The sequence below is a fragment of the Crassostrea angulata genome, chromosome 1, assembly GCF_025612915.1.
Source record: "Crassostrea angulata isolate pt1a10 chromosome 1, ASM2561291v2, whole genome shotgun sequence".
NCBI classification, from domain to species: Eukaryota; Metazoa; Mollusca; class Bivalvia; order Ostreida; family Ostreidae; genus Magallana; species Magallana angulata.
In genome coordinates, this window is record NC_069111.1 from 43,571,243 (window position 1) to 43,596,639 (window position 25,397).

General features: G+C 33.4%; 1 protein-coding gene and 2 long non-coding RNA genes across 13 annotated transcripts in view; 2 read left to right on the forward strand and 1 right to left on the reverse strand.

The window, feature by feature from the left end:
• LOC128193000 (protein TANC2-like) overlaps positions 1–25,397 on the reverse strand; it is a 48,387-nt gene that overhangs the window by 15,991 nt on the left and 6,999 nt on the right. For 2 of the 11 annotated variants that reach the window (XM_052816733.1, XM_052866190.1), the window contains exons 1-2: positions 23,776–23,965; positions 2,262–4,056 (exon numbers count right to left, since the gene is read on the reverse strand). The exons of 3 other annotated variants lie outside the window; for them this stretch is intronic. In XM_052816733.1, coding sequence (XP_052672693.1) covers positions 2,262–4,047 — 1,786 coding nt within the window. In that variant the 5' untranslated portion in view covers positions 4,048–4,056; positions 23,776–23,965. Of the gene's footprint in view, positions 1–2,261; positions 4,057–12,092; positions 12,478–13,910; positions 14,176–23,775; positions 23,966–25,146; positions 25,205–25,397 lie in introns of those variants that run through there. 6 more of the 11 variants (XM_052866443.1, XM_052866606.1, XM_052816805.1 and 3 more) reach the window with 6 other exon arrangements.
• On the forward strand, positions 5,361–7,833 carry LOC128155818 (uncharacterized). Its single transcript, XR_008239652.1, has 4 exons — positions 5,361–5,987; positions 6,233–6,307; positions 6,529–6,635; positions 6,756–7,833. It is a non-coding gene; the product is annotated as an uncharacterized LOC128155818 (long non-coding RNA).
• Positions 17,782–21,315, forward strand: LOC128155874 (uncharacterized). The gene is made up of 3 exons (XR_008239659.1): positions 17,782–18,312; positions 19,301–19,584; positions 20,301–21,315. It is a non-coding gene; the product is annotated as an uncharacterized LOC128155874 (long non-coding RNA).

Sequence of the window (25,397 nt, forward strand, 5' to 3'; positions counted from 1 at the left end):
TGTCTTTTTTTTTTAAAACAGAAAAATCCATTTTTTGTACTTTTCAAAAGACAAACATAATCTATCTTCATTCTTGTTGTAATTACAAAAAGTAATCTGACTTCTCATATCATTATTAGTCAAGAGAAAGGTTATTCAGAAAATAAATTAATGTACCGTGGTAAATAAAAAAAATAGCTAGAGTAGCAAAAAAATGCAATTATTTCCTTACTATATATATAGTGATGAAAGTCAACTTCTATATATCCCTTCCAAAAGAATATAAATTGTTCAAGGTTTACATGAAAACTGAGACACGTACCTTCAGAATCAGTATTATAATTGCAGAAACATAAATGCACTTGTCACAAATTTTATAACTGTCAACAGTAATTCTAGATTTTCTAATTCATCTGCACAGCAATTAAAAGGTAAGCATTATGGAAATGATCAGCTTGCAGCTGGGTCTGCATGAATATAGTTTGTAGACTAATGTTTCCTGATATTTTGGGGGGATTTGTTTGTATTCACAGCTCATCAGAATTCAATCCTAACATTGATAAAATCTTACTCTGGTATCAATTTATGTAGACCAGTCAAAATAAGTAACCCCTCAGCTTTATTTACCAATAGTAATTCAATCCTTCTTCTTTGTAAAGTTTTCATTATTAAATACCTGCAAATTATTAGCCCTGAAATAATGTGGGAATTGCTAAATATGGTTTAATCTTCTTAAATGGTGTGAACAAATAACGAGTTTCGACTACTGATGATTTACATATTAACTGGTATACATTTTATCATTTCCATAAAGAACCCGGTTGAGTGCTGCATATATCAGCTTTAGGAGATGCTAAGTTATTCAATGCAAATCAAAAATCAAACCATGAGCCGTCAGATTTAATAGAAACCTAGCCAATCAAAAATACCAAAAAAAGTCACTGTACCCAGAGCCTGAGAAGTTCAAAAAGTATCATTTATAGAAGCCAAAAAATGAAACTGTTTCATGATTCCTTTCATACAATCTAAATTTCAAACAACCGCATTAGTGTAATTTTTGTGACTTACTTAATATATTAATAAACATGCAGTACATTGAAGAAAATAAACTACACAAGTCTAATTCAAAACCCTATTTTTCTTTTGCAGTGATTAATGCACAGGAACTAGTGAGGATCAAAACCTTTCACAAACTAATTCTTACTCTGCCCCTCTCTTTTAATTTCTTCATTTTTCTTTTTCTCTCTTAATGCTCAATCAATTGCATTTTACATATATTTCAATTAGTGGTACATGTTCCAGTAATGACATATGAAGCCCAAATAAATAAAATTAAGAGAAAAAAAAATTGAAATTGCTATAGACAGCAGATCACACATCTTATTGCCCGTTCAATGGCTATTGATGTGAAGGATTCCTGATTGACAGGAAATGACTTTTTTGGGGAAGCTCTTTGATCAAATTGCTCAAAATTAAACAGTCCTGGTGTTCAGTCATCAAAACCAAATGATCACAGGTCTATCTCACGAATTTCAGAAATTTTGGGAGGTGAGGAAAAAATCCATCACATAGTTTCACGTTTGAAAAGTTGCAGAGAGAACCACAGCAGTATTCTTAGTTGTGACAGCCCTGCAACTGTTCTGTCGCAACTCTTTAGCTTTTTAAATACAACCAAGAAATTTTCAGTTGATTAAATTCTAATGAAGCTATTTGTCTGTATAGCAATTTCCCCAAAAATATTATTCACACATGCTACTTTGTAAAAACTATTATAATTAATTGAAACAAACTCTCTAATTGATAATGAACTTGACAGGTTAATACAATTTTACATTTTGTATGTGTGGAAGCTTATATACACCAAATTTCAAACCTTATTAAAAGCTTGACTATATAGTGCTGCTGTGTATAATGAATAATTATCTGTGAGTATACTATCGTGAAGCTATAATAATATAACATATAAATGATTGCCATATGTCTGCTACATTTGATCAGGCTATACGGTACAGATTTGTTTTTATTGGCTATAGGTCAACACAAGTCAACAAAAAGAGGTTTCTAAATAAATATGAACCAATTAACAAAGTCAATATATGCAGCTTCCTGTTAATAACAAGGTCATTTATTGCCCTCATTTTTATCAGTGATTTTATTAATTGCCCTGAAAGAAGATTCAAGGCAAATTTCTTATTGCCCTCATGGAGAGAGGGAAGAGAAAATGGTCATGCAATCCTTCATTAATTGTATGAAGGATAAAATGCCTAATTTCAAGGACTTACCAACAAAATCATCACGCTTTGTTTCAATGTATCTATGTTGGGATGGTAAAACTGGGTTTAATCCCATGTCCGATAATGACGTAACACTGTAACTCCACAGTCGGTTAACCTGTGGGGCCTGGGGATACCCTGACCCCACACCACTGTGGACTCTCCCACCGTCTCTTGCCACACTCCAACTACTACTGCGGCTACGGAATCCCAAATCTTCCACATCCAAAGGCGAAATGTGCACATTTGTGTAATCATGTCTAGAATTTAAGGAGACACTTTGACTACGTTCTCTTAAACCAGTCTCCTCTGAAACGTCCTCATTTTTTCGTGAGCGCATTGTCAAGCTTTCATAGGATCCCCACAATTCCCGATTGGAGGGTACACTTGAACTGAGAATCTTATACTCATCAATATTTGGTAATGCTCTTTTATTGGGGGTAATTTTAGGTGGAGTCACATGAACAGGACTTTTTTCTGGTGTTTTTGATATATTCTCCAGACTCCTTGAACTACTGTTACTTTCATTTCTTAAGTCACTGTTAATTGTAAGTTCTGTGAGTGCATTAGTTGCAGATGATCTGTTGCTAGGTGATGCAGGACGGTTACATGGATACAAAGCACTGTTACTATCTGATGAATGATGTGGTGACCTGTTGCCAGGCAACTGCACAGTATGGTTGCCAGGAGACAAAGCACTGTTGCCATGTGATAATGATAAATGTGGTGCGGTTAAGCTACTATTAGGTGAAGGAGATCTGTGTAAGGATGAAGCAGATTTGTTTGACCGTCTGTCAGCTAGAATAGGTATAGACTTACGATCTGGACTATTTTGACCCAGTTCTTCACCATCAGTTTTTAGAGCACGATAGACCAACATGCGTCTTGCCTGCACCACCTCCTCTGGTGACCTCTGAATGTTGACCTTCACCTTGGAGTCTGATGATGACACGATAGGCTGGGATATCCTACGCTGTGGTTCTGAGGGACTATCATTTCTTAAGGTGCCACTCTTTCTGTTTATATCACCTGCAGACAAAGATCCTGCTCTAACTCTAAGATCAAAATCACCACTGTATCTGTTCATATGCAGGTGCTTTGGTCTATTTTGTCTTAGCACTATCTTCCCATAAACTGGACCTATTTTTTCGTCTTCATCTTCCAGTCCAACATTTCCTAAGCTGTGGAGAGACTGAGACTTACAAGACATGTGACCTAGACTCGCCTGTGACATTGACAAGTCACGGTTCTGCACAGCCAGTCCCCGCCTCTTTGAAATATCTGCTAATGTCTCACCATACAGATCCCGGGAAATCTGTCTCATCTGTTTCGGACAGAGCCTGGGAGACTCGCTGTCTTTCCGAGTCAAGGACCTGCGGATGGTGTCCCGACCCAGGGTATCCTTCTGTCTGGCCTCAGGAGGCACGCTGGAATCCAGAAGTGGAGGGAAATGTCTGGTGCGGGTTGGGCAGGAAGTTGACAACAACTTAGCAGTGTCATTCTCCTCTTCTCGAGATCGTCCTCCAGACCTGATAGTGATACTCTTCGTGGGACTAGAACTTTGGTTGCCTCCTGATGGGGGTTGACTATTTGGAGTGGGAACCCCTCCATTGTGACTAGAAAATTTGAAACTCCCCCTTTTGGGCCTAGTATCTGTAAATGAAGAGCTGCGCTCTCTTGGTGGACTCTTGCTTCTTTTACGAAATTTGGAGGTTATTCCCGTAAAAGATCGACTCCTTCCTCGAATTTCACCTCCATCGATATCTTTTCTTGGTGAAGAAGCTTTATTCCCCATTCTTCATTTCTAAAATACAGAGAGAAAAGAACGTTAAATGCTAACATGGTAAAAAAAGAAAGAGATAGAAAGGTCTACTTTAAATATATAATACCCCATACAAAAAAAAGTTACACTTAGTCATAACTTTTCTGTAACTAAAGTGTAATTTTTATGTACCTAAGATTTAGGCACATAAAAGTTATAACTTTTTTGTACCTAGATTGGACTTAAACTTTTTGCCCTATAACTAAAATGTACCTACATGGAACTTAGAAATTTCTTAGTATAACTAAAATGTACCTACATTGAACTTAGAAACTTTTCAGTATAACTAAAATGTACCTACATTGAACTTAGAAACTTTTCAGTATAACTGAAATGTACCTACATTGAACTTAGAAAATGTTCAGTATAACTGAAATGTACCTACATTGAACTTAGAAACTTTTCAGTATAACTAAAATGTACCTACATTGAACTTAGTCAATTTGTGAATGTGTTTGGACTTTGTCATTTTTACACTAAAAATTTAAGAGTATCTTATCCAAGAGGTTCAAGTCTAAGGTAGACTTTTATCACAATAAATCTAAAAACTAATATAAAATATCGTTATATCTTTGTTTTTTATAAAAATCACGATAAGTGGGGGGGGGGGGGGGGGGGGTAGATCGTAGGTTGATCACACACTGGGTAGTAAAATCACTAAGATTTGTTTGAAAACAATGACATAACCATTATAACGGGAATCCAGTCCATCAATTGCAACACAAACACCTGTCCAAAATTTTATTGTTTTTATAAGGCAGAAACAGGAAATCACTTTCCGCCTGAACGCACACACATCCCAGGTTAACAGTAAAGTGTCTAAAGAGGTCATGCTTAGTCGTGCTGTGATGACACTGATGTTTGTTTAAGATAAAAAGTTGATGTGTATGTTTTGACCAGCAGACATTTTTTATTTTGCTCCTGCAAGCATTATTTTGTTATCGGTCTCTTGAACATCATTAGACATATTACAATTTCGTTTAAACACTGTTAAATACTAAGGGGTAGCATCAACTTTATATTATCACTGAAAATTTTTCCAACTTTTCATGGCCTACCCCATGAAGAAAAGGAATAGAGTAGATTTTTAGAAATTGATTCAGAATTTTCCCACGACATCGAATGCATGCGAAGAAAGGGGGGGGGGGGGGGGGTTGGGAAGGGGTGGTAGCATTGTTTGTTATTATGAGATGGGTTCATCATATTTATTCACATATTTCATTAATAGACATGCTGTTAACAAAGAACAGTACTGCTATTTCCATCTGTATGTTATCCCAGTACAAGCCTATCTCTCATCGTAATTTATAACAGCACATAGCTATAAGGACTGTGTTATAAACTTTGGGAAACATGTTTTATTTAAATAAAGTGTTATAATTTTTGGTTTTACATATTCATCAATTGTAAAAATGCATTGGTATTTAAATTGATTTAGTTTTTAAAATTCCCTCAAATTATTCAAAATGGCGGCTCTTGAGACCGGAAATGCCCAGTTTTGATGATCGGTTAATAAACTAACAGGTTGTAAGGAAAGAAAATATTACTAAAATTTGTTTCAATTAAATGCAGAATTCTTAAGATAATATTAAGTAAATAATATTGTTTTTTAACCAAAATAAATTTTAAAGATTTATCCCGGTATTAATCGTGGCTGTATCGTGATTGGTCAAAATTTCAAACTTTGACTTTCGTGAATTCTGATTGGACAATTGCCATTCCGCCATCAAATTTTGAAATGGGCAAAGAAGACAGGAGTTGTTGTGAAGATTTTCCTGATTTTTTCAAGAAATATGCAGAATCACAGCGTGTTGTATGTAGTAATGAAACTGCAAGCAGTGGTTTCATAAAGATAGACATGCTTAAGACCTGGATGATATGGCTTTAGTTGTGGATGACCATTTCCATTCAGGGTAAGTCTGATGTACAAACAAGTCATTTTAAATAAATTATTTGTGTTTGCTTATCTCAATTTCTATATTATTGCTTTGCACTTAGAAATGAATTACATTTGGAATATTTCTAGAATTCTAATAAGAAGTGCATGATTTTATCATCTATATCAAAGTCTATGCAGCCATGTATATCTAGTGATGTACATTCTATATGTAATCAAATTATGGCCGACTCTTTTAAAAAGAGTATCATTGTATTGCAGAAAAAATCCCAACCAAGTCCGGCTAGCAGACTGTACACCAGATTGAAGATACATCATTAATACAAGATGAAAAAAGTAAGTGTGTGTGTTTATCAAGTAAAGATATACAGATTTTAAATTTTTAACCATATATTATGTATATCTTTTAGTAAATGAATTATTGTAAATCTGAGAATATAATGGCAACTGCATGCTGTATCAATGTTGACTTTTTTTTAGAGGGGGGGGGGGGGTACTAGGTCAACAGAGAATTGAAAAGTTTTACTGATATTTAATAATAATTTGCCTTCTTTTAGATTAATGGAGGACGAGGATAATACCGTTCCCATAGAAATACATGCAGCCATGTAAACAGAAACCAGTTTTCACCTGCCAGGTGCTGGTCACATATATATTCAACTTGGTATGCTATATAATTTTCTGTTTTAAGTATAAGGTAGTTGTCAAGGATTTTAACAGTTACAATGAAAGTACATGTAGTAAGAAATTGCCATAATGAAACATTCTTTTTTATACATTTTAGGAAGTTCAACAGATTCAAGAAACAGATCCAGTTGTTTGCTGATAAATTACTGCAGGTCATTGGTATCATCTAGAACCAGGACTGTTTTAAAAATCATACTAGTATGTTTGGAACAAAATCATGCTAGTATATGTTAGGAATTTAACCTAAACATGCTTTAATTATGAAGGTTTTGGTCAAATTTTGGTTTACAAAATAATGTTTTTCAAACTTTCTATTCAAATTTAGCAAGAACATTAGACACACATGTAATCCCAAATGCTTTTATGTCAGATTATTGCTTTATTTAAAAAACTTGCATATAGGGTCTGTAATGATTTGAGATAATTATGTAAACAATAAAATGCTTTTTTGGTGACATATGCGGGATATGAATGTAGCGACATTGCAGAAAAAATACATTACCCGCATTAGCGAGTTATGTAAATTTTTTCTGCAATCATTGCTCCCTTCATTACCTGCATGAATCGTCAAAGAAAGTTATATTGTTTATATTTACATCTTTCTTTTAACAAATTAATAAATTGTTTGTAAAGAGTAAGTTAAATTTACTATATTATTTTTAATGTGCATCAGTACGTTAGCTAAAAGAAACAGCCAAATTGTCTTCAATGGGAATGTGAGTCTGCATTGATATCCTGATTATTTCAATGATTTTTCTAAGGTCATTATAGGTTTCGACCAATCGTTAAACAAGGCGTTAACTATAAGTTTCCATAAGAAATGGAGGAAAGCATACTCATTAGATGTAAATATAATTCAGTAAACATATTGATTAACATAAACATTGACTTGTGTTCTTCTGCTCACATGAACAGATATGATTTTAAATTCCTATTCAAGAGCAAAAACAATTTGATGAAAAGTTTATGTCAACATTAGGGACTTTTTTTTCATCAGTATAACACCTGTACATGTACCTGGGGGTTTTTTTTATCTGAAGTTTATGATACAGATAGATATTTTTTGCCTACATCTGTAATTTTTCTGTGTAACTTTTCTGTACCTAAATGATAACTTTTTTGTACCTACATCTATAACTTTTCTGTACCTAAACAATAACTTTTCTGTAAATTTATGTATAACTTTTCTGTACCTACATCTATAACTTTTCTGTACCTAAATGATAACTTTTCTGTAACTATATGTATAACTTTTCTGTACCTACATCTATAACTTTTCTGTACCTAAATGATAACTTTTCTGTAACTATATATGTATAACTTTTCTGTACCTACATCTATAACTTTTTTGTACCTAAATGATAACTTTTCTGTAACTATATGTATAACTTTTCTGTAACTATATGTATAACTTTTCTGTACCTACGTGTATAACTTTTCTGTACCTAAATGATAACTTTTCTGTAACTATACGTATAACTTTTCTGTACCTAAATGATAACTTTTCTGTAACTATATGTATAACTTTCCTGTACCTACATCTATAACTTTTCTGTACCTAAATGATAACTTTTCTATACCTATATGTATAACTTTTTTGTACCTAAATGATAACTTTTCTGTAACTTTAATTTGTAACTTTTTTGTACCTAAATGATAACTTTATTATAACTTTTTGATAACTTTTTTATACCTATTTATTTTTATGAAAAAAATAAATTGTCAATAGTTACACTCTAGTTATGACTTTTTTGTACTTAAGCAAAAAGTTACAATATAGGTATAACTTTTTGATGCTAATTTGGAACCATAATTGATCAGATGGTTCCAAATTGTGCTAACTTAGTTATGACTTTTTTGTAACTTTTTTAAGGGCTCATAGGTATAACTTTTTAGTGCTTTTTTTTTGTATGGGACAGGTTAAGATGTACAAGAAGATTAGGTAATTGACACCAAATTTACCCCCAGAACAGAGAACACACACAGAATAGATTTTCAAAACAAATATTTAAATACACCAAAGATAGAACCCTACTTCAAGTGCTGAAGTCAACTAAATCCTCGACAAAAATTTAATACCAGTACTAAATATAATTCCAATTACATTGTTCCCGAGGTAATCACTAAGGTTATGTTGGTATTCCAATTTTCCAGTTGATGAATTTTTAAACATTTAAACGCCCGGAGTTACAACTAGATTTTCATTAGACACATTATATATATAATATCTGCACAAGCCAACTTAGAACATCATTAATTTGATCCTATATAGTAAAACTTGCAGACATAAGCTTCACTCTTTGACCCACTATTCAAACAAACTGTAGATCCATTTCAATGTCAAGTATAAAAGCACCCTCACTGATCGTGAACATCTCTGATGCACAAAGATCAATCTCTTACTTGACATTGAATCAACAGTCTGAAAAAATACAGACATTCTGACTTGAGACATGGTCTCCAAAACAAGGATATTAATGGTCCAAATTTTCCGCCTTGACATGGCCAATGATATACCTACATTCACACATACCTGTATTACTCACAGAGAAAAATCCAAACACCCAGGAAGAAAGCCAAACACCTTGAGGACACACTAGCACACGTGACGCTATCGAACAAAGCACGACTGGTGTCCACTACCCGGTACTTTGAAATAACACTCAGTTACTATCAGAGACTGCATCTATTGACTGCAATGAAGACCACTTTAAGTATCACATCCTTTCTAAAGCTCTATCATTATTATAACTGAGGAATCAACAGTCACTCCTTAACAAAGATATCGGCCCCCATCAATTGGCTTGCCATCTCTCTCTTTCTGACATGCCAATATCATAGAATGTATGTATATACATCTACTAAAACTGTGTGTGTGTGATAGATTTCCCTCAACACTTTCTCTCCTAATGATTCACAAATGTTGATTATAAATATTTAATAAATTCATCCCTAGGCTAGCCCTTACACCCTGGTGAGCTCTGTGGATTTTTACTGCCTACGGTACAATCTCTTGCAGACAGTCAAAGGGGAATCTTGTCTAAATTGCTACTTGACCCCTGGGTTTTCTCTGTGTGTGCTCATCAAACAGTATAGCACATCACGATACAATCTCCTCTCCTTGACCAGTCCCAGCTCTGGAGACTAAAGCCCTAAATGACCCAAGGCAGGTAACCTACAGGTCAAAAGGGTCATATCATTTCATTAATCTCCCATATCAAATTATGAAATTTAATCATAATACATATTTCAAAATCACTCCAAGCTCAGAGAATACTTATGCACCAAAGTACACAAACTCATTTCATTATTAATGTTAGATTTTCAGAATACAATGTTTTTTCAAAAACTGTCACATATGTGAAGAAACAAGAGAATGTTCAATATAATCCATTCAATACTATAGGCTATTTCAAAATGTTTGAAGAAAATCGTTTGCAGCATATTTTAATGTGTTTTTAAACAAAAATTAATCCTGCAAAGGAAATGCTTTTTACGCCACATGTTACAACCCCTTAAGGGTACATTAGCCGTCATGTCTGTTCTCTACCTACCACTTTTGATGTGAATAATGATCTAATCTACTGTAGTAACATGTGTTATACATATTGGTACATGCTGGTATCATTATAAAAACAAAATCAATACATGGAACTCAGTGGCTTTGACAATGACTACGATATATATCAATGAATCATATTTCAAACATTGTCAAATTACCAATGTACATATAGTCCAAGCCCTTCACGATACATCCCCACCCTTATCATACTACAAAAGAATTACACCATTTTCTTTATTCCCCTGTAGAGGAAGCCCTGAACAATATTTGTACAACAGATTTATCATACTACTATAAATCTGGCCTGTAAACAGAATCGAGGCAAGGACACCCAAAAGGAGTTGGTCCCTTTCACAGCTCAATGACAGATCATATATGAACTAGCAATTTGGGCAAACTGTGAATACAATATTAGTCAACAGTTTATACACACTTATCAATAACCTGTTAGGCCATTATAGCACATATATATTTGAATTTTTTCATAGGCAGTATTAAGTTTAAAACTTGGTTCTACCTAAACTATGTACCAGTAATGACTTTCACAATAGATTTAATCTACAATACTCACATGAAAACTATACAGGCAATTAATAGCTATAAAATTAAAGCCTTTTTGGATAAATACTAATGTTAATCGATTAACTTTCACAATAGATTTAATCTTCAATACTCACATGAAAATTACAAGCACTTTATGGTTGTAAAATTAAAGCCTTTCTAGATATAAATGTACTATTGAGATATTTCTAATCCATTTTTTAGAGCAATATGCCTCATCACACACAAACACCAGTACATCAAGCCGATGTTAAACATCTCAGTGATAATCTTCTAATCATATGATCTTCAAAAATACCAAGTTCAAAGTAAAATCTCATCAAATTCGTGTAACCTGAAAATTAGCCATCATCCCTTGGGGGGATATAAATGTTCCAGATGAAATCTCTGTTTCAAGTTTTCTAGACGCATCTACCAAATCCTTTCATCTGGTTGCAGGTTCAAATTTCTACAATCATTTGAAAATACGAAAGAAAAATATTGCAAAAAAAGAGGTCTTTAATGACCTACTTGCCCCAAGATAAGAAAATATCAATCACATAAAATTTCATCTTCAGGATTCAATTAAACAAGAATGAAGAGAGCACTTCCTGTGTTGCAGACAAGTTTATCTGTCGTTAATGAGAAAGCCTGACCATTTGATTCCTAGGCACACTGCATAATCTCAATGCAAGAGAAAAAAGCGTAACCTTTATCATACTCTATTGATATATTCCTGGGAAAATTCTGAACGATTCGAAATTCATAAGACAGAAGAAGGAAAAGGGGCAAAAATTCAAAAAGCATTTCCTCTTTCCTACATGCTGCTTCAGCGATAGTTTTTACGGTAAAAAAAAAATGACTGCGTTATGACATGACATCTCATGGTGCATTAATATTACATAACTATTAATGAAAATGCTTACTATCTACTTTTCACACACATTCACTGCTCCATTAAAAAAATATTTATGTCTCTTTACTTTTTATCAAAAAACAGTTAGCAATGTTTCCTTCCTACCTTGACCTGTGGCAGAATATGAATAGCACTTGTTTCAATTTGTTACTGAACAGAGCAAGAGGCACTTCTGGCCATGTCCATCAGATAACTACTGGTACTGTACATCAGCCACCCACAGTGTTATAATCAGACCGCTGGTGTTAACTGATTAATTACCACACACTGCTCAAATCAAACAGCCAGTTATCTCAGCAGGAGGCTTACTGGACAGTATACCCTTAAACCGTAGAGCCAGCAAACGAATAGTGCTGGGTCACACTTCTGGATGTCAATAAAATGGGGATTGATATTTGCAACTAATCTGTACTCACCATGGGATGATAAACAGAAATGGGTCTTCTCTAAATCAGCTATTCCTATCACAGTTTGACTGATAACACATATACTGGAGGTGACCTCAGTTAACATGGAGTCAGATACAGTCTGACCCACATGCATAGCAAACTGTCATACACTAATCCTTCAGTACTTTGATACATCACTGTATCACTCATTCACACTGTGTCAATATCACAAATTAAAAAAAAGAGCTACTTATTAAGTAACTGAGACAGATAACGATTCCTTATATCTGTGTTGGGAACAAAAAGATGTTTAGTCCTTCATCAAATACAAGTGATATTATCACTGTAATATCCACTAAGAAAAGGCACTTCAAGATTTATTGGTCCTGCATATTTTACATTGGCCACCAAGGAAAAAAAATCAAACTGAGACCCCTGGGAGGTAAGCCTACACATATCAAAGAATGTATAGACACAAGTTGAGTCTAGACAACCACAGACCCCTGGCACCTTGAGGCATGATGATTTCCAAACTGTACTGGTTTAATGCTGTCATTCTTCATCAGGTTCTATGCACAATGTCTCAGGCTGCACTGAAAACACTGACCTAAATCAAACTTTATCAGAAGTTACATGAGCATCCAATAAAATCTTATCACACGCACATTTATAACGTAAACAGCTGGGACTCTAGTCAAAGCAACACTACTGTAAATGTTCAAAGTGTCAACATAATATATCTTTTTCAGACTTGTTGGAGCAAATTTAACATTTCTAACAAGTGAAATGCCATTTTAATTTACTTTGTTTTAAGGAAAGAAGTGATCCCTTAAATTCAAACTGCTTCTTTTCCTCCCCTCTCCTTATCATAAATCACATCTTGGTTCCTTGCTCTCTGCCAGAGTTTGCCCCCAAACTGTTGTAACAATCACCCAGAGAGTCAAAATTAGAATAAAAGTTTCTTCCTATCAGTGACACTGCACATCAAGAAACTAGGAGCCTGGCAATAAAAATCTTGATACAGATATGAAAATAAAGCTAGATATTCTCTGAAGATATTTTAAACTCATCCACTCTCTCAAAAAAGAAGCCAAAATAATGAAAGAGTATACAGGAAATCAGAAACAATACTTTAATGGTTCTACTCAAACCAGCATGTGGGTCTTCTAGCAATTTGAAGTGTTTAGAGAATGTTTTGTATCACAACACCCACTGGGCACCAAAAGTCAAAGAAATGCCCATCCTTACTGGTGCACAAGCTGCAGAAAAAAGCCTATCAATGATGAAAACTATACCATTCAGGCATTGTGTACCAATCCCTGCATCCATCCAACATAACCACTATCTGATGAACATTGTAACAAATGGTACATTCCCTTATCATTCAATGGAGAAAAAACACACATTTACCAAACTTTGTCTCAAAGTGAGCTTGGAGTCAATAGATGGCTTACAGTTGTTGTAAAAGAGGTTTATGTACAAAAAACTACCCTCTACCTTATCACCTTATCAGGTTAGGTCAACTTTACATTGCAATGTCTCTGATAAAAGCCTAATGCTGTGAACTGAACCCAACAATGCAGAAAAGCTTGTCAAAGTATTAGCTGCATTGGGTATTGACACTGCTGAAAGGATTACCAATGTAAATAATCTGACACCTTTCAATGGAATGCTGTGCATGCACTATTCTTGTAAAGAAACATTACAAAACATTGAATCAATTGATCTCTCCATGTGAGTGAAATTTTTCAACTGTTTTGAGATCATATACAAAGTTCTGAAGCTGTTTAATCTTGTACTTTTGATGGGTCTAAATGTCATTAGTGTGCTAAATTGTCAACTCACCTTACAAGCAATACAGAATCCTACAAACACAGATCACTATACACCCAAGAAGCTTCGCTCAGGATGTTTTCTCAATCAAGAAACAAAAACAGGCAAACATGGCTCAGATTTCCTCATCTTGAGGTATAAACTCTTATCATAAAAGAATTGTTCCTAAGGGAAAATATTGTCCTTAGGCTGAGGAGTGCTGGAGACAACAGCCCCGATTAAAATCTCCCGAGCACACTTCAGTTTTCAATATCCCACACAAAGACCCGTCTCCCTTTCAGTATTACGCTCGCCCTGTTTACCTGTATGCGATCACATGGTCTGAAACCTATGCTAGCCAGCAAAAATATTTTTATGGATGTTTGATTGGATCAATACTTTTTGCCATACTTAAACAAAAATGAAGTCATGAATTGTCAAGGTGAATAGTATCGCACAGAATAGGGGTACCGATCAGCTTTTTCCTGTTTATGAACAATATTTTGTCTGTTCGTGTATAAAATTGATAAGCAAATGGAATATGGAAATGATTTAACCATAGTACTTGTATAAACATCACTAATCCAATTGAATTTTTTGATTTTGTATATAGAAAATTTGTTAAGCAAAACTAATTGGACATGAAAACTATAAAACCTTAGTACTTTTAAAAACAGCATTACCTGGTAATCCAATATTTTAAATTTTCTTTACTCATGAATAGATTACCAGATCTAATAAACATTGCAAAATGTAATATTTTTGCAAATCCTGTCAGCTTTAATAATTGTCTTGGTAAATTCTCAATTTCAAAATTACTTGGCTTCACCATAATAACTGTGTGGGTGCTAGCTATAGTCTCACAAAAATTTGTGTGCACACTCAAGGACTTCAAATGAATGAGATCAATGTTATTGCAAAGCACATTAAACCTTGATATCAAACTATGCATTGCATACATACAAACAAAAAATCCTCTCCTTTCAGAAAATGAAATATGTTGCACTGAATCAAAGAGGGGCATTGTGAATTTTATATTACATACATAACCCAAGCTCTATTGATCTCTGACAACAAATGTTCCTTCTTTGCAAAGCCAACAAAAAGATGAAAAAGTTGTTCTGGAGTCAATCATTTTTATATCCCTCTATTCAATAAAACCACTGGCTTAGAAGAAAACACAAATGAAATTGATTTGATTATACAAGAACATTTTCTAAAGACATTGCAAAAACAAACCTCACAAATATTTCTTATGTAGCTCTATTGAGAGTGTATTTTAAAAAAATATATACAAAGCTTAACAGTTCAAATTATTATTGAAATTTTATCAAAATAAAAATCCAATCCTTTTAAATCAAATAAGATGTTAAACTATAATTTCTGTGTATTTGCTCTAGTTAACAACAAAAAACAACTCAAACCTACATGTACCTGAACAGAAACAGAGCTACCATCATGCTTAGTAAGGATATGCATGCAGGAAGTGTTTTGAAACATTGTAGGTAACAAGACAGTTTCACTATCCATCATATTATGACAGGGGTAATCATATCACAGGGAATGAAATGATCTATAGCTCTTAATGAGGACCCACATACATGTACAAGCCATGCACAACTTGTACTGAAAATATCTAATAATTGTACTGTAAAATTAACTACATATATAACAATTATACACTACGCTAACTGGAGTTTTTCGGGAAACTGTATGAACATGTAAGCAATTTAAAAATTACGGAGCTGTTGATTGGTTTATGCAAGTGTTTGGACTCACATAGGTAACAGCTAGAGTACCAGGTACACTCATGTTTGCAGGTGCAAAAAAAAGATAAATATCATACATGTATGTTTTAGCTTCCATATGTACTTTCAGATTTATTCTAGGTTTACAGCCATGTCAGTTGTACCCCGGCTGTTCTGCTCACTGCCGTTACAGTGAATCCCAACAAACACCGATGACCCAGTCAGGTTAATATGTGTGCCCAATCTCTATGTAGCAGAGCAGAAAGATCATTTTTGGACATGCCATAATTTGCATTTACACCCATCCCAAAAATAAAACTGACAACTATTTCCTTTCCTCATGGCTTTGCATAAATCCCTAACCAAGAGACTCTGAACAAAACTGAATGCACATGAACCTCTTTACACATACCCTGAAGGCTCAAATGGTGCACATACACCATACACCTTTTTTATCTGCGCTGTCAGCTCAGAAAAGAAATTAAAAAGCAGCCAACTGTCCAAGACAAATTACTAACTTCCTGTTAAACAGTCCCATGTCAATTTTCAATTTTGAAAAATTAAATGCCCTGTCATGGTGCTTCAAAGGGTACAGAACTGGCAATTTTATGGGTAACAAGCCGTCAATGGAAAATCAAAGTCTAATGGGACATTGTGCCAGACTTCCGATCTGGATACTGTTATCTCAAGAGGATCATGTTGACTCATTCCAGACACAGGTATAGCATCATGATCTCTTGCAATCTCCAAAGAAAAATGGAGATGCGGGCTCTGCATAAAGGAAATCAAGAATATGAGTTCTCTGTTTACACCTGAATATCATTATACAATCTAGACCACATTAAATCCAATATAAAAGGAATTGAAGAAGGTAACTACAGAAGAAACAAAAGCTTAACTTATTTCCCATGTTGACATCTGTTAAAGACCAAAACTAATCTTAAGGTCTGACCTTTACTTTGATAATTCTAAAGGAGTGAATAATTAATCACCCCACTAATCTACCCTAATAAAGCCACTTAAGTGATACGATTAGGGAATCACATAATCTCTTCCTCTCTTCAACAATGCTGTGGTTTTGAATGATTCATTCAGCTGTACTATTATTTACATAATTATAATCCGAAGATTTCTACATTTCAAACTTGAAAAGGGGTATACCTTTGCCTCACTTTGGAGAATGGAGAATACATATAATTTAGCAGATTTGACAAGCCATTTCCTCTTAATCATGACCATTTATTGTTGCACATACTTGCAGCCTATCCAAAAGAGATACTGGAACAAACCCTTTCATTACAAATCAAATGTAAACTCAATATTCCTAGATGCACATTAAAAGACAAGTTGATAGTAGTTTGCACGACACTAATGTCTCACAAAGTGAAGGATCTGTACTGTATGCAGTACGCTGATGAGCAGATTTGTTAAATCACATCAGACACATGAAAAGGGTACAAAACTGTTACACCCTACACTTGGTATTAGTGGACATTTTTTATGTCTGTCATACAAGTAAATTACAGTGATTATTCAGAATCACAGATTTAATGAGTTCTACATTGTACCTCTTCTAGATCTGAGATCTAGCTCTTAGACTTTTAATATGACTGAATATCTTGGAATTATACAGATTTCTGATTCCAAGGTCAAAACGTTCTGTTTAGAAAACAATATCAATTCCACCTATTGATTTATCTAATCTTTATAAGCTAAACCAGTGAATTCAAGAACTCCAATTGCCCTTCAATTTTCTCTTTCTTTAACCTCTTTGTTCTATTCAGATATCCCAAAGGTCTACAGAATGAAAGATAAAACAACCTTTAAACAGAGAAATATGTTTTGGACCTTGAGTAAATTTGTCCACACTTCACTGTGGTCATTAGATGGATTTTATTGACCTATTCAAACAACAGGAAATGTCTGGCATTGGTCATTTTATACCAGCATTTAAACACAGCTGGTTATGCCACAGTCGTAACCTCAATCAGTCTATCAGCAAAGTAAAGACGTCCCTTCCCATATTGACATAGCTAGCTTTTTAGGCGGAAGCGCCTATTGCAATTGCTTTCATGACCTTCTACGTCATAGGTCAAATTCTTGCCCTTTTTCATGGTAAACTATCGGAAGTTATTTAAACTAAGGGCACACAACTCTATAACCCCCCCCCCCCCCCACTGTTCGACCCCCGTTTAAACATCGTTTCTGATAATAGAACTGTGGTATGTCTCTAAATTTTTACTTCATCGTTTTTAATTATCCATTGAAAATGCCTATAGCAAAGATAGCAAGTGGTAGATTAACGTTTTTGATAGTACAGGAACGAACGATAACTCTTGCGATGGTATGCGACATAAACAAGGGATAAGCACGGAGTCTGATGCCTGTAGATGAAATTCCGAGGGAAAAAATAGTTCAATTTGAAATTGCGTGTTTATGAGTACAGAAGAAAAAATTGATAGGGTAACAGGTAATGAATGCTTTAAAAAAAAACAAAACAAGGGTGTGTATAAATCTCTTTAAAAAGATTATTAGAATGATACAATGCCTATAAATTATTTGTAAACATACCAACGTTTCGCGTAGTAATCTCAGACAATACTGCATAACGTTATGCAGTGTAAAATTTTTGTCAACAAACCCACGTTGAGAACAACTGGTGACTGTCCATCTTCGACATACGTAAGGTAAGTTTGGTAATTAATGTGTTATTTCTCATTGTATAAACGTTTGCCTCATCATTTTAGATTTTCATGTTACAATAATCTTGATCGAGGAGCTGGTACATTCTTAATCCGAAATTCCTCTGACTCTAATCCCCGCTTGTATATTGTGACGTGCGGCTTAGACATGTCACAATATATAAGCGGGGGTTAGAATAAAAGAAATCTCAGATAAGTACATAAATTTTATGAAAGAATTTATATTGTTTGTGTTAGGCATTCATCGATAATTCTGAAATGTCGGTCTTTTGTTATAAATACTGTACAAGGCGAGGCCTACAGGATATCTTTAAAGATTAAAATTTAGCACAATGGAATCGCATATAAAGGAAGATAACATTTCCTTTTTTTAAACCTTTAATATTTTGTGACATCTTTGCAGATCTATATGTTCACATGGTGATTTTATAATATGTTACGAACTGCACTGTATGATATAGGGTTCATTCATTTTGCTTACAAAAAATTACAATATTCAGCTTGGTTTAAAAATGACTCATGAATAATGCAAATGAATTTTCTCAAAAAAATATCTCAAATATAGCTTTTAAGTATCATAAAGGTTGATATAACAAATATTCCAGATAGGCTATTGCAAAGATATTAAATTGAACATTTAAAAAAAATTAATATGATTTATCCTTTTACCTACTGTATTTACTTGTATCTCAGAATTACCTTATCATGACTCTATAATGAAAGTGACTAGTAAAATTTCCTATGGAAATTTCTCTACATCTTAATTTATATGATAATTTTTATGACTGCATTTTTTGTTTTTAGATTTTAAATTTTCAATTCATGAGAACTTGGACTATATACCGGTATATCTTTGATCTACCATGTTCATGATTAATTGCAATTCCAAAAAGACTCATTTATATACCTGACAATGATTATAGATAATAGCCTAACATAAATCTATTTGTTCTATATGTATATGTTCTTTCAGATGAATGTCAAGAAACTGATTAACATTAACTGACAAGAGGAGACAATGAGAGCTCAACATTATTCTTCATATCTGGTGAAGGGGAGAGTTGCTAAATTTGGGTGCACAACTAAATTCAAGCAAAACAAAGAAAAAGACAGATGCTATAAAAATGTGGTGTTGGCTTCCCAGTTCAGCACTTTTAAAGAGGGACAAACATTGCACGTTTGCAACTTCTAAATGAAAGCAGGGCATCTGAAATATGCTGGAATCCTCATCTTAATGGCCTTAACGCCATTTTCAAGGTTAGTAAATACAACTAAATTTAAATACGATATTCCCCGTGGTTTTCTTGTTTAAGTATGAACTAATTATACCCATGCTCGGAAGGAGAGGGGGTATATTGTTTTACCCTTGTGTGTCTGTTTGTCTATAACACAAATTTTGTCAAAATTATCTCAGCATTAATCGCAGATGCTTGAAATTTTAACTCAGTCTTTGTTAAGGCATGCCATTCAGTAGGATTGATTTTTCAAAATATTTGATGTCAACTTCCCATTACATATAATGTTAACTATGCTTTTTTGTATACACATCAGAGCAGGGGTATCACTAGTGAGCATTGACTCACAGATATCTTGTTGTCATATCTTTGATAATATAGTAAATATTCTTGTACTAAATGCAATTCAAAACTGAAGAATTTTGGAGAAAAAAATTGAACTTTCATTTACAGTTCAATCACTATATTTTCCATTATTGTATGTAATATACCAAAATAACCTTACAATTATTGATAATTCATATCGTGTGATATTCTTGTATATCTCATCCTTTATTTGCAAGATACATGTATACTTTTGAAAATAAATTATGTAATGTAAAACACATATAAATTCAAAATATTTTATAGATTAATTTTTTTTTAAATCCATGTTTTCTTTATTGGAGGTCAAGTATATTGTAATGAAATATTGCTTGATAACATATCCATTATTCATTTTTCATCAACACATTTTAGAATATCAAGACAGTGGTCATTGGTATAATGGATGCAAGACAACACTAGTGAATTGAAATTGTTGTTACTACAAATGACACACTCCAGGATTACACGCTTTCCAAAAAAACCATTACGGCATGCAACCATAAAGGGATTCTTTGAAAGTCTATGTTCTGTAATGGTGGAAGTTCTCTTGAAGATTCCATTAGTATTAAAATAAAAACTTAAAAGGTAAAAGTTCAAATGTCTTCAATACTACAGACCTGTGATTTGACAGTACAACATGGAGCAATTGTAAAGGACACATAATTTGTACATTATTGAATATCAATATATAGTTATCCATAAATTACTGGGCTTTTACATTGTATTGTAATTCTCAACATTTGCATATTTGATCTTTGTAAAATATGTTTGGTATACAGTACAGTAAGAAAATACATTCTTTCTAAGTTTTAAACATTTGTCAACAAAATATATGAACTGCAATCTGAGGATCAATAAGAGGTCTGCAATTCTCCACATATAAAATGACTTTGAAATCACCCTGTTACTGTTAAACTTGAGAATATATTAAGAAAACATCAAAATCTCTTTATCGAATACCTTTTTTACAACACATTGTCCGGATATTTTGTGTATTATTCTATGAAGCTGATTTCTTAATGGCTATTGCTTCTCAGGTAAGCAAAGTGACACACATACTACTTGATTCTGTAAAATACTGTAATCAAGTGATGTACAAATGTCATTTCTGCATTTTTTGTGAAACATTATTGTAAAGAATTAAATACTACAGTTTCAGAAGTTCAGTTTACTAAATTCTAATACTATAATATTCTTTCATCATTTTGATGTCAAAATGAACATTTTTAATAAAAATGGCATAATAAATGAAAATGTATTCCTGTAATTTCAGCTTGCATATAAGTATCAACTGTTATACGAATGTACTTCACAAAATAAATGTTTTGATGTTTAAATTGCTCTTCTCATTTAATCTTTATTTAAGGCATGACCCAGACTAATCTGGTGCAGTAACATAGTATTTCCACATTTACTACATGTATATACCTTAATTGACATATTAAAATAGTGTTTTATGTTATCAAACTAATTCTGATTGACAACATTGACAACTTGCAATCATGCTTCCGCCTATCAGTACTTTCAGTACTTTGATTTCAGTAGGGACTGATAACAAAAGTGCTTGGCCCACACAAAATTAAGTTATCATTTATGAAACTTTGCAAATGAACTGCTACATCCGATCTTTCACACAACTCTTTTCAGGAAATCAATAAAATTAAAACAAATATTAGCTTGTCAAAATTTTTCAGATATCTTCCTGAGCTCAATATTGAATGTGAAGTACCCAGAATTTTCCAACTATCGATAACTAATGGGAATCATAAGGAAAGTATTAAATATAAACAACTTTTGGTGCCCAATGGTGAACTTTTAAGTGAAAATACTTAAAAGAAATATCCCTACAGGCATATATTGCTTGAGTTTGCAACCACATTGTGTGTTTAATTATGCAGAATGAAGGTTGAAATGAGTCAAGTAAACATTTTAGAAAAAAACTGATTACCTTCCACACTTCCTCTGAGGGCAAGAAAAATGTATGACACACATTAAACATTACATCATCTACAGAGCAATTTAGTGCAAATACATGTATGTACACCTTCCTAATAGATCACTTGGATAGTAAACTCAATTACATGATTTTCACATACCAATTAATAATTAAGGTCAATTATTCTCAGTAATTCAAATGACCCATATCTCTTTCTTTCTCCATCAATTAAGCACATATGGGAACAAAATCATGAAATATTGTTCAATTAATTGCAATTATCATTATAAATTTACTAGTTTTTTCTTAATCTAAATACATGTACATTGAAGGCCATGCAGATTCTGTAATACACAGTTAATCAAAGATCTACATGGTTGGTACATTTCCTTACCCCCCTACAAGCAGTCTTTAGATCCCTTGTTATCAGTTCTCTGATCAAGCAACTACTTCCTCACGTTACAACAGGAGCTATGAATATCAAAATATTTTGCAGAGATAGTGGGCTACCAGTTCAGATACCATTTATCAGTCTTTATCTTCTATACTAATTATAAAGATCCACCTCACAAACAAGAAAAATGCCCATGGGCTGCAGCACTCACCAAACAAATGCTGAATGATTATCTTGCACTGTACCAATGAACAAAACCAAAAAATTTCACCCTATTGATTTATCATAATCATGTCCGCCATAAATATATCTCGATCACTTTGATTAAAAGATTAGCTGCAAAGAGAATGTGCAATTTACATCCTTTTCTTATACAATTAGAAGCTTGATCAGCTAAGCAAACGGGAATTACATAATAGGAATTTTTCTTAATGATCAAACCTTCTTCCTGACAATAATAAAAAGGCCCTTTCTAGTTGTTCAAGGCCAAAGTAATTATTTTATACTTAGCCCAAAATGCACATTAACAATAAAACCAAGCTCATGAAAACATGATGCTTTGTAATTATGTAATTGACTATGTCCATTCATAACATGTATTATGCCTCTATTTTGTTGTAAAAGCAATTGTTCAAGCAATAAAGACTGCAGGACCCTTTTATCAGGTTTACAAATTGCCTGAGAATAACACCTGTGTAAGGCTAGTGCAGGCAGATCCTGCACTACATGCCATCTGCAGTTCAAGACCCAAAGAAGGCCTAAATGCAGATAAGTATCCCTAACATTCATCTTTCTTATTCAATCTGTACAGCAGTCTGAAGCCCTAGACATCTTAATACCCTGTTCAGAATCCACACCATTAATCTTCTATTGTATAAAAAACAACCACAATATAAGCCCCATTATTATCTGAAATTGATAGCACAGAAAAACTTAGAGTCCCAGCAAAAAAACTGCTTCTACCTGACAAGGTGTGAACCAGGCACCTGTGGTTCGAAATGTTGTCTTTATCCAGAGGAAATAATTTATCTACTGTCAGCATGAAAAAAGAAAATCTGACTCCTTGTGGCCATTGTCTATCACACCTTGATGTTTATAATAAAATATTACACCAATGTCTTTGTGTGGCTTGACATACTCCACCTAATTTACCATGATTAAAAACCTGACCCATAAGTTTTTTATTCAACTTGCAGAAAAAAGACTGAACATACATACCTCAATCCTTACTAAATGATCAATCAAACCACACAGCAGGAAGAAAGTTCAAGAGACATCTTTAACAACAAATTTTAAAAGGCCAATTTATGTTCAATCAAATTGAATAAAAATTTCCCTGCTATTAAGGTTCATACATCCTAATCAAACAGCAATGAAAGTTCAAACCCATGTTAAAAAGCCTGCATGAGTTTCTGATATCACTCTATTTCCCTGCAATCATAAACATTTCACAACAATAATATCCAAGTGTTTAAAAAGAAAAGATGACATCTAAAGTTAAGTGTAAAGAAACTCACCATTAGTGTAAGATTCCTAACAATAATATAATATCACAAAGGGATGAAAACCTTTCCAAGTATCCAACACAACTTTGCTAATTCATTGTTCCACACATATACAAATCTTTATAGATTTTCACATTTACACACGAACATAAAATTAAAAGCCATGCTGGATACACCTCAAGTTAATCCGTCACGGCGTTGTGAACAAAATCACTCCCACTCTACCTATGCTTGTGCGAGTCTGTCAGCCAATCAATGAAAAGATGGACGTTTAATGTACGCTGATCCATATCACACTAATATGTGCTTTTGTTATCATACCCACTGGAAAATTCTACCTGATCTTTTATTTTAGAGAAGAAAAAAAATGACTACTCAGTTTACAGATGTTTGTTATGATACCATGTTTAAATTAAGTCAGCGTGTATACTCTTTGACCTCAGCTTGCAGCACAGTCATTTTTTCACAACCCTACTTATTGTATGCTGTTTCCAAATAATTTAAATATTCATACATTCTCATGTCATCAGAAATTCATTAAAGAAATATGACCCAAATTAACATTACAATACATCTTTCTTAAGTACTGAAGATTTCAAACTGCAATTGCTGAATCGAATTCAGACTTTGACAAGTCGCCTGACTTCCTTAGATTACATGCGCATTCCATCAATTTCCAGAATCAGCTTCTCTATCAGGTCTTTTCATTCTTTACTGAGATAAATTTCCACAAAAAAATCATCTGAACTTCAAGTACATACAAAAAAATCTTCTAATAGTAACCATTCAGAGGAAATCTGAGAAACATGAGCATATGTCCCTTATCTTCAGTCTTATCTCAATGAATGGTTGTTATAAAAAAAATTCCAAGTTGAACATTCCTGGTCCTAATGTAGCATACAATCACCCGAACCCCTTCTAAAAACCTCAAAGTACTTTTATCTTGAATGCATGCACACTTGAATTGGTGTATATTTTTGACACATAGAAAATTAACTCAAATTTTAAAGTAATGAAATGAAATGACCCAACAAAATTGTATTGAGAGCAACTGAACCTAGAATTCTTAACTAAACTTTTTAAGATCACTCTTTCTGAATGTTTATAATTTTCATGAATGCAAGATAAAAATTTAACCCTGCTTGTAAGAAAAAGAATTTTTTTAAAACTTATCAATTTTAAGGAAAATATCTTTATAGATGAAAATCCTTTGAATTCAAAGTTTCAGTTTCAAACCTACTATTTCTGACAAATCAAATTCACATTTAAATATATTAACAATGCCCATAACCATTTATAGAAATAACTTCCGAAATCTGAAACTTAATATTTGAGACATCTCATTTTTTTCCCTTGAAATGACTGAAGAAAATGTGAAAATACCTGAGTAATGCATGAACCTGCCAAAATTTAGGGATTTCCAAACTGACAAGGCTATGACGTGTAAAACGATAGAATATATGCAGTTACATTTAACCTGTAACAAAAGTATTCCAGGAATGTCTGTTATATTTAACTATGAGGCAACATTGTTCCATGCGTGATTACTTTATGTGTGAAAATGGATAAATGGAATGCTTAAAATCAATACTTTCTCAGAATAACTTTTTTATCTCCATGATATACTGGCACAT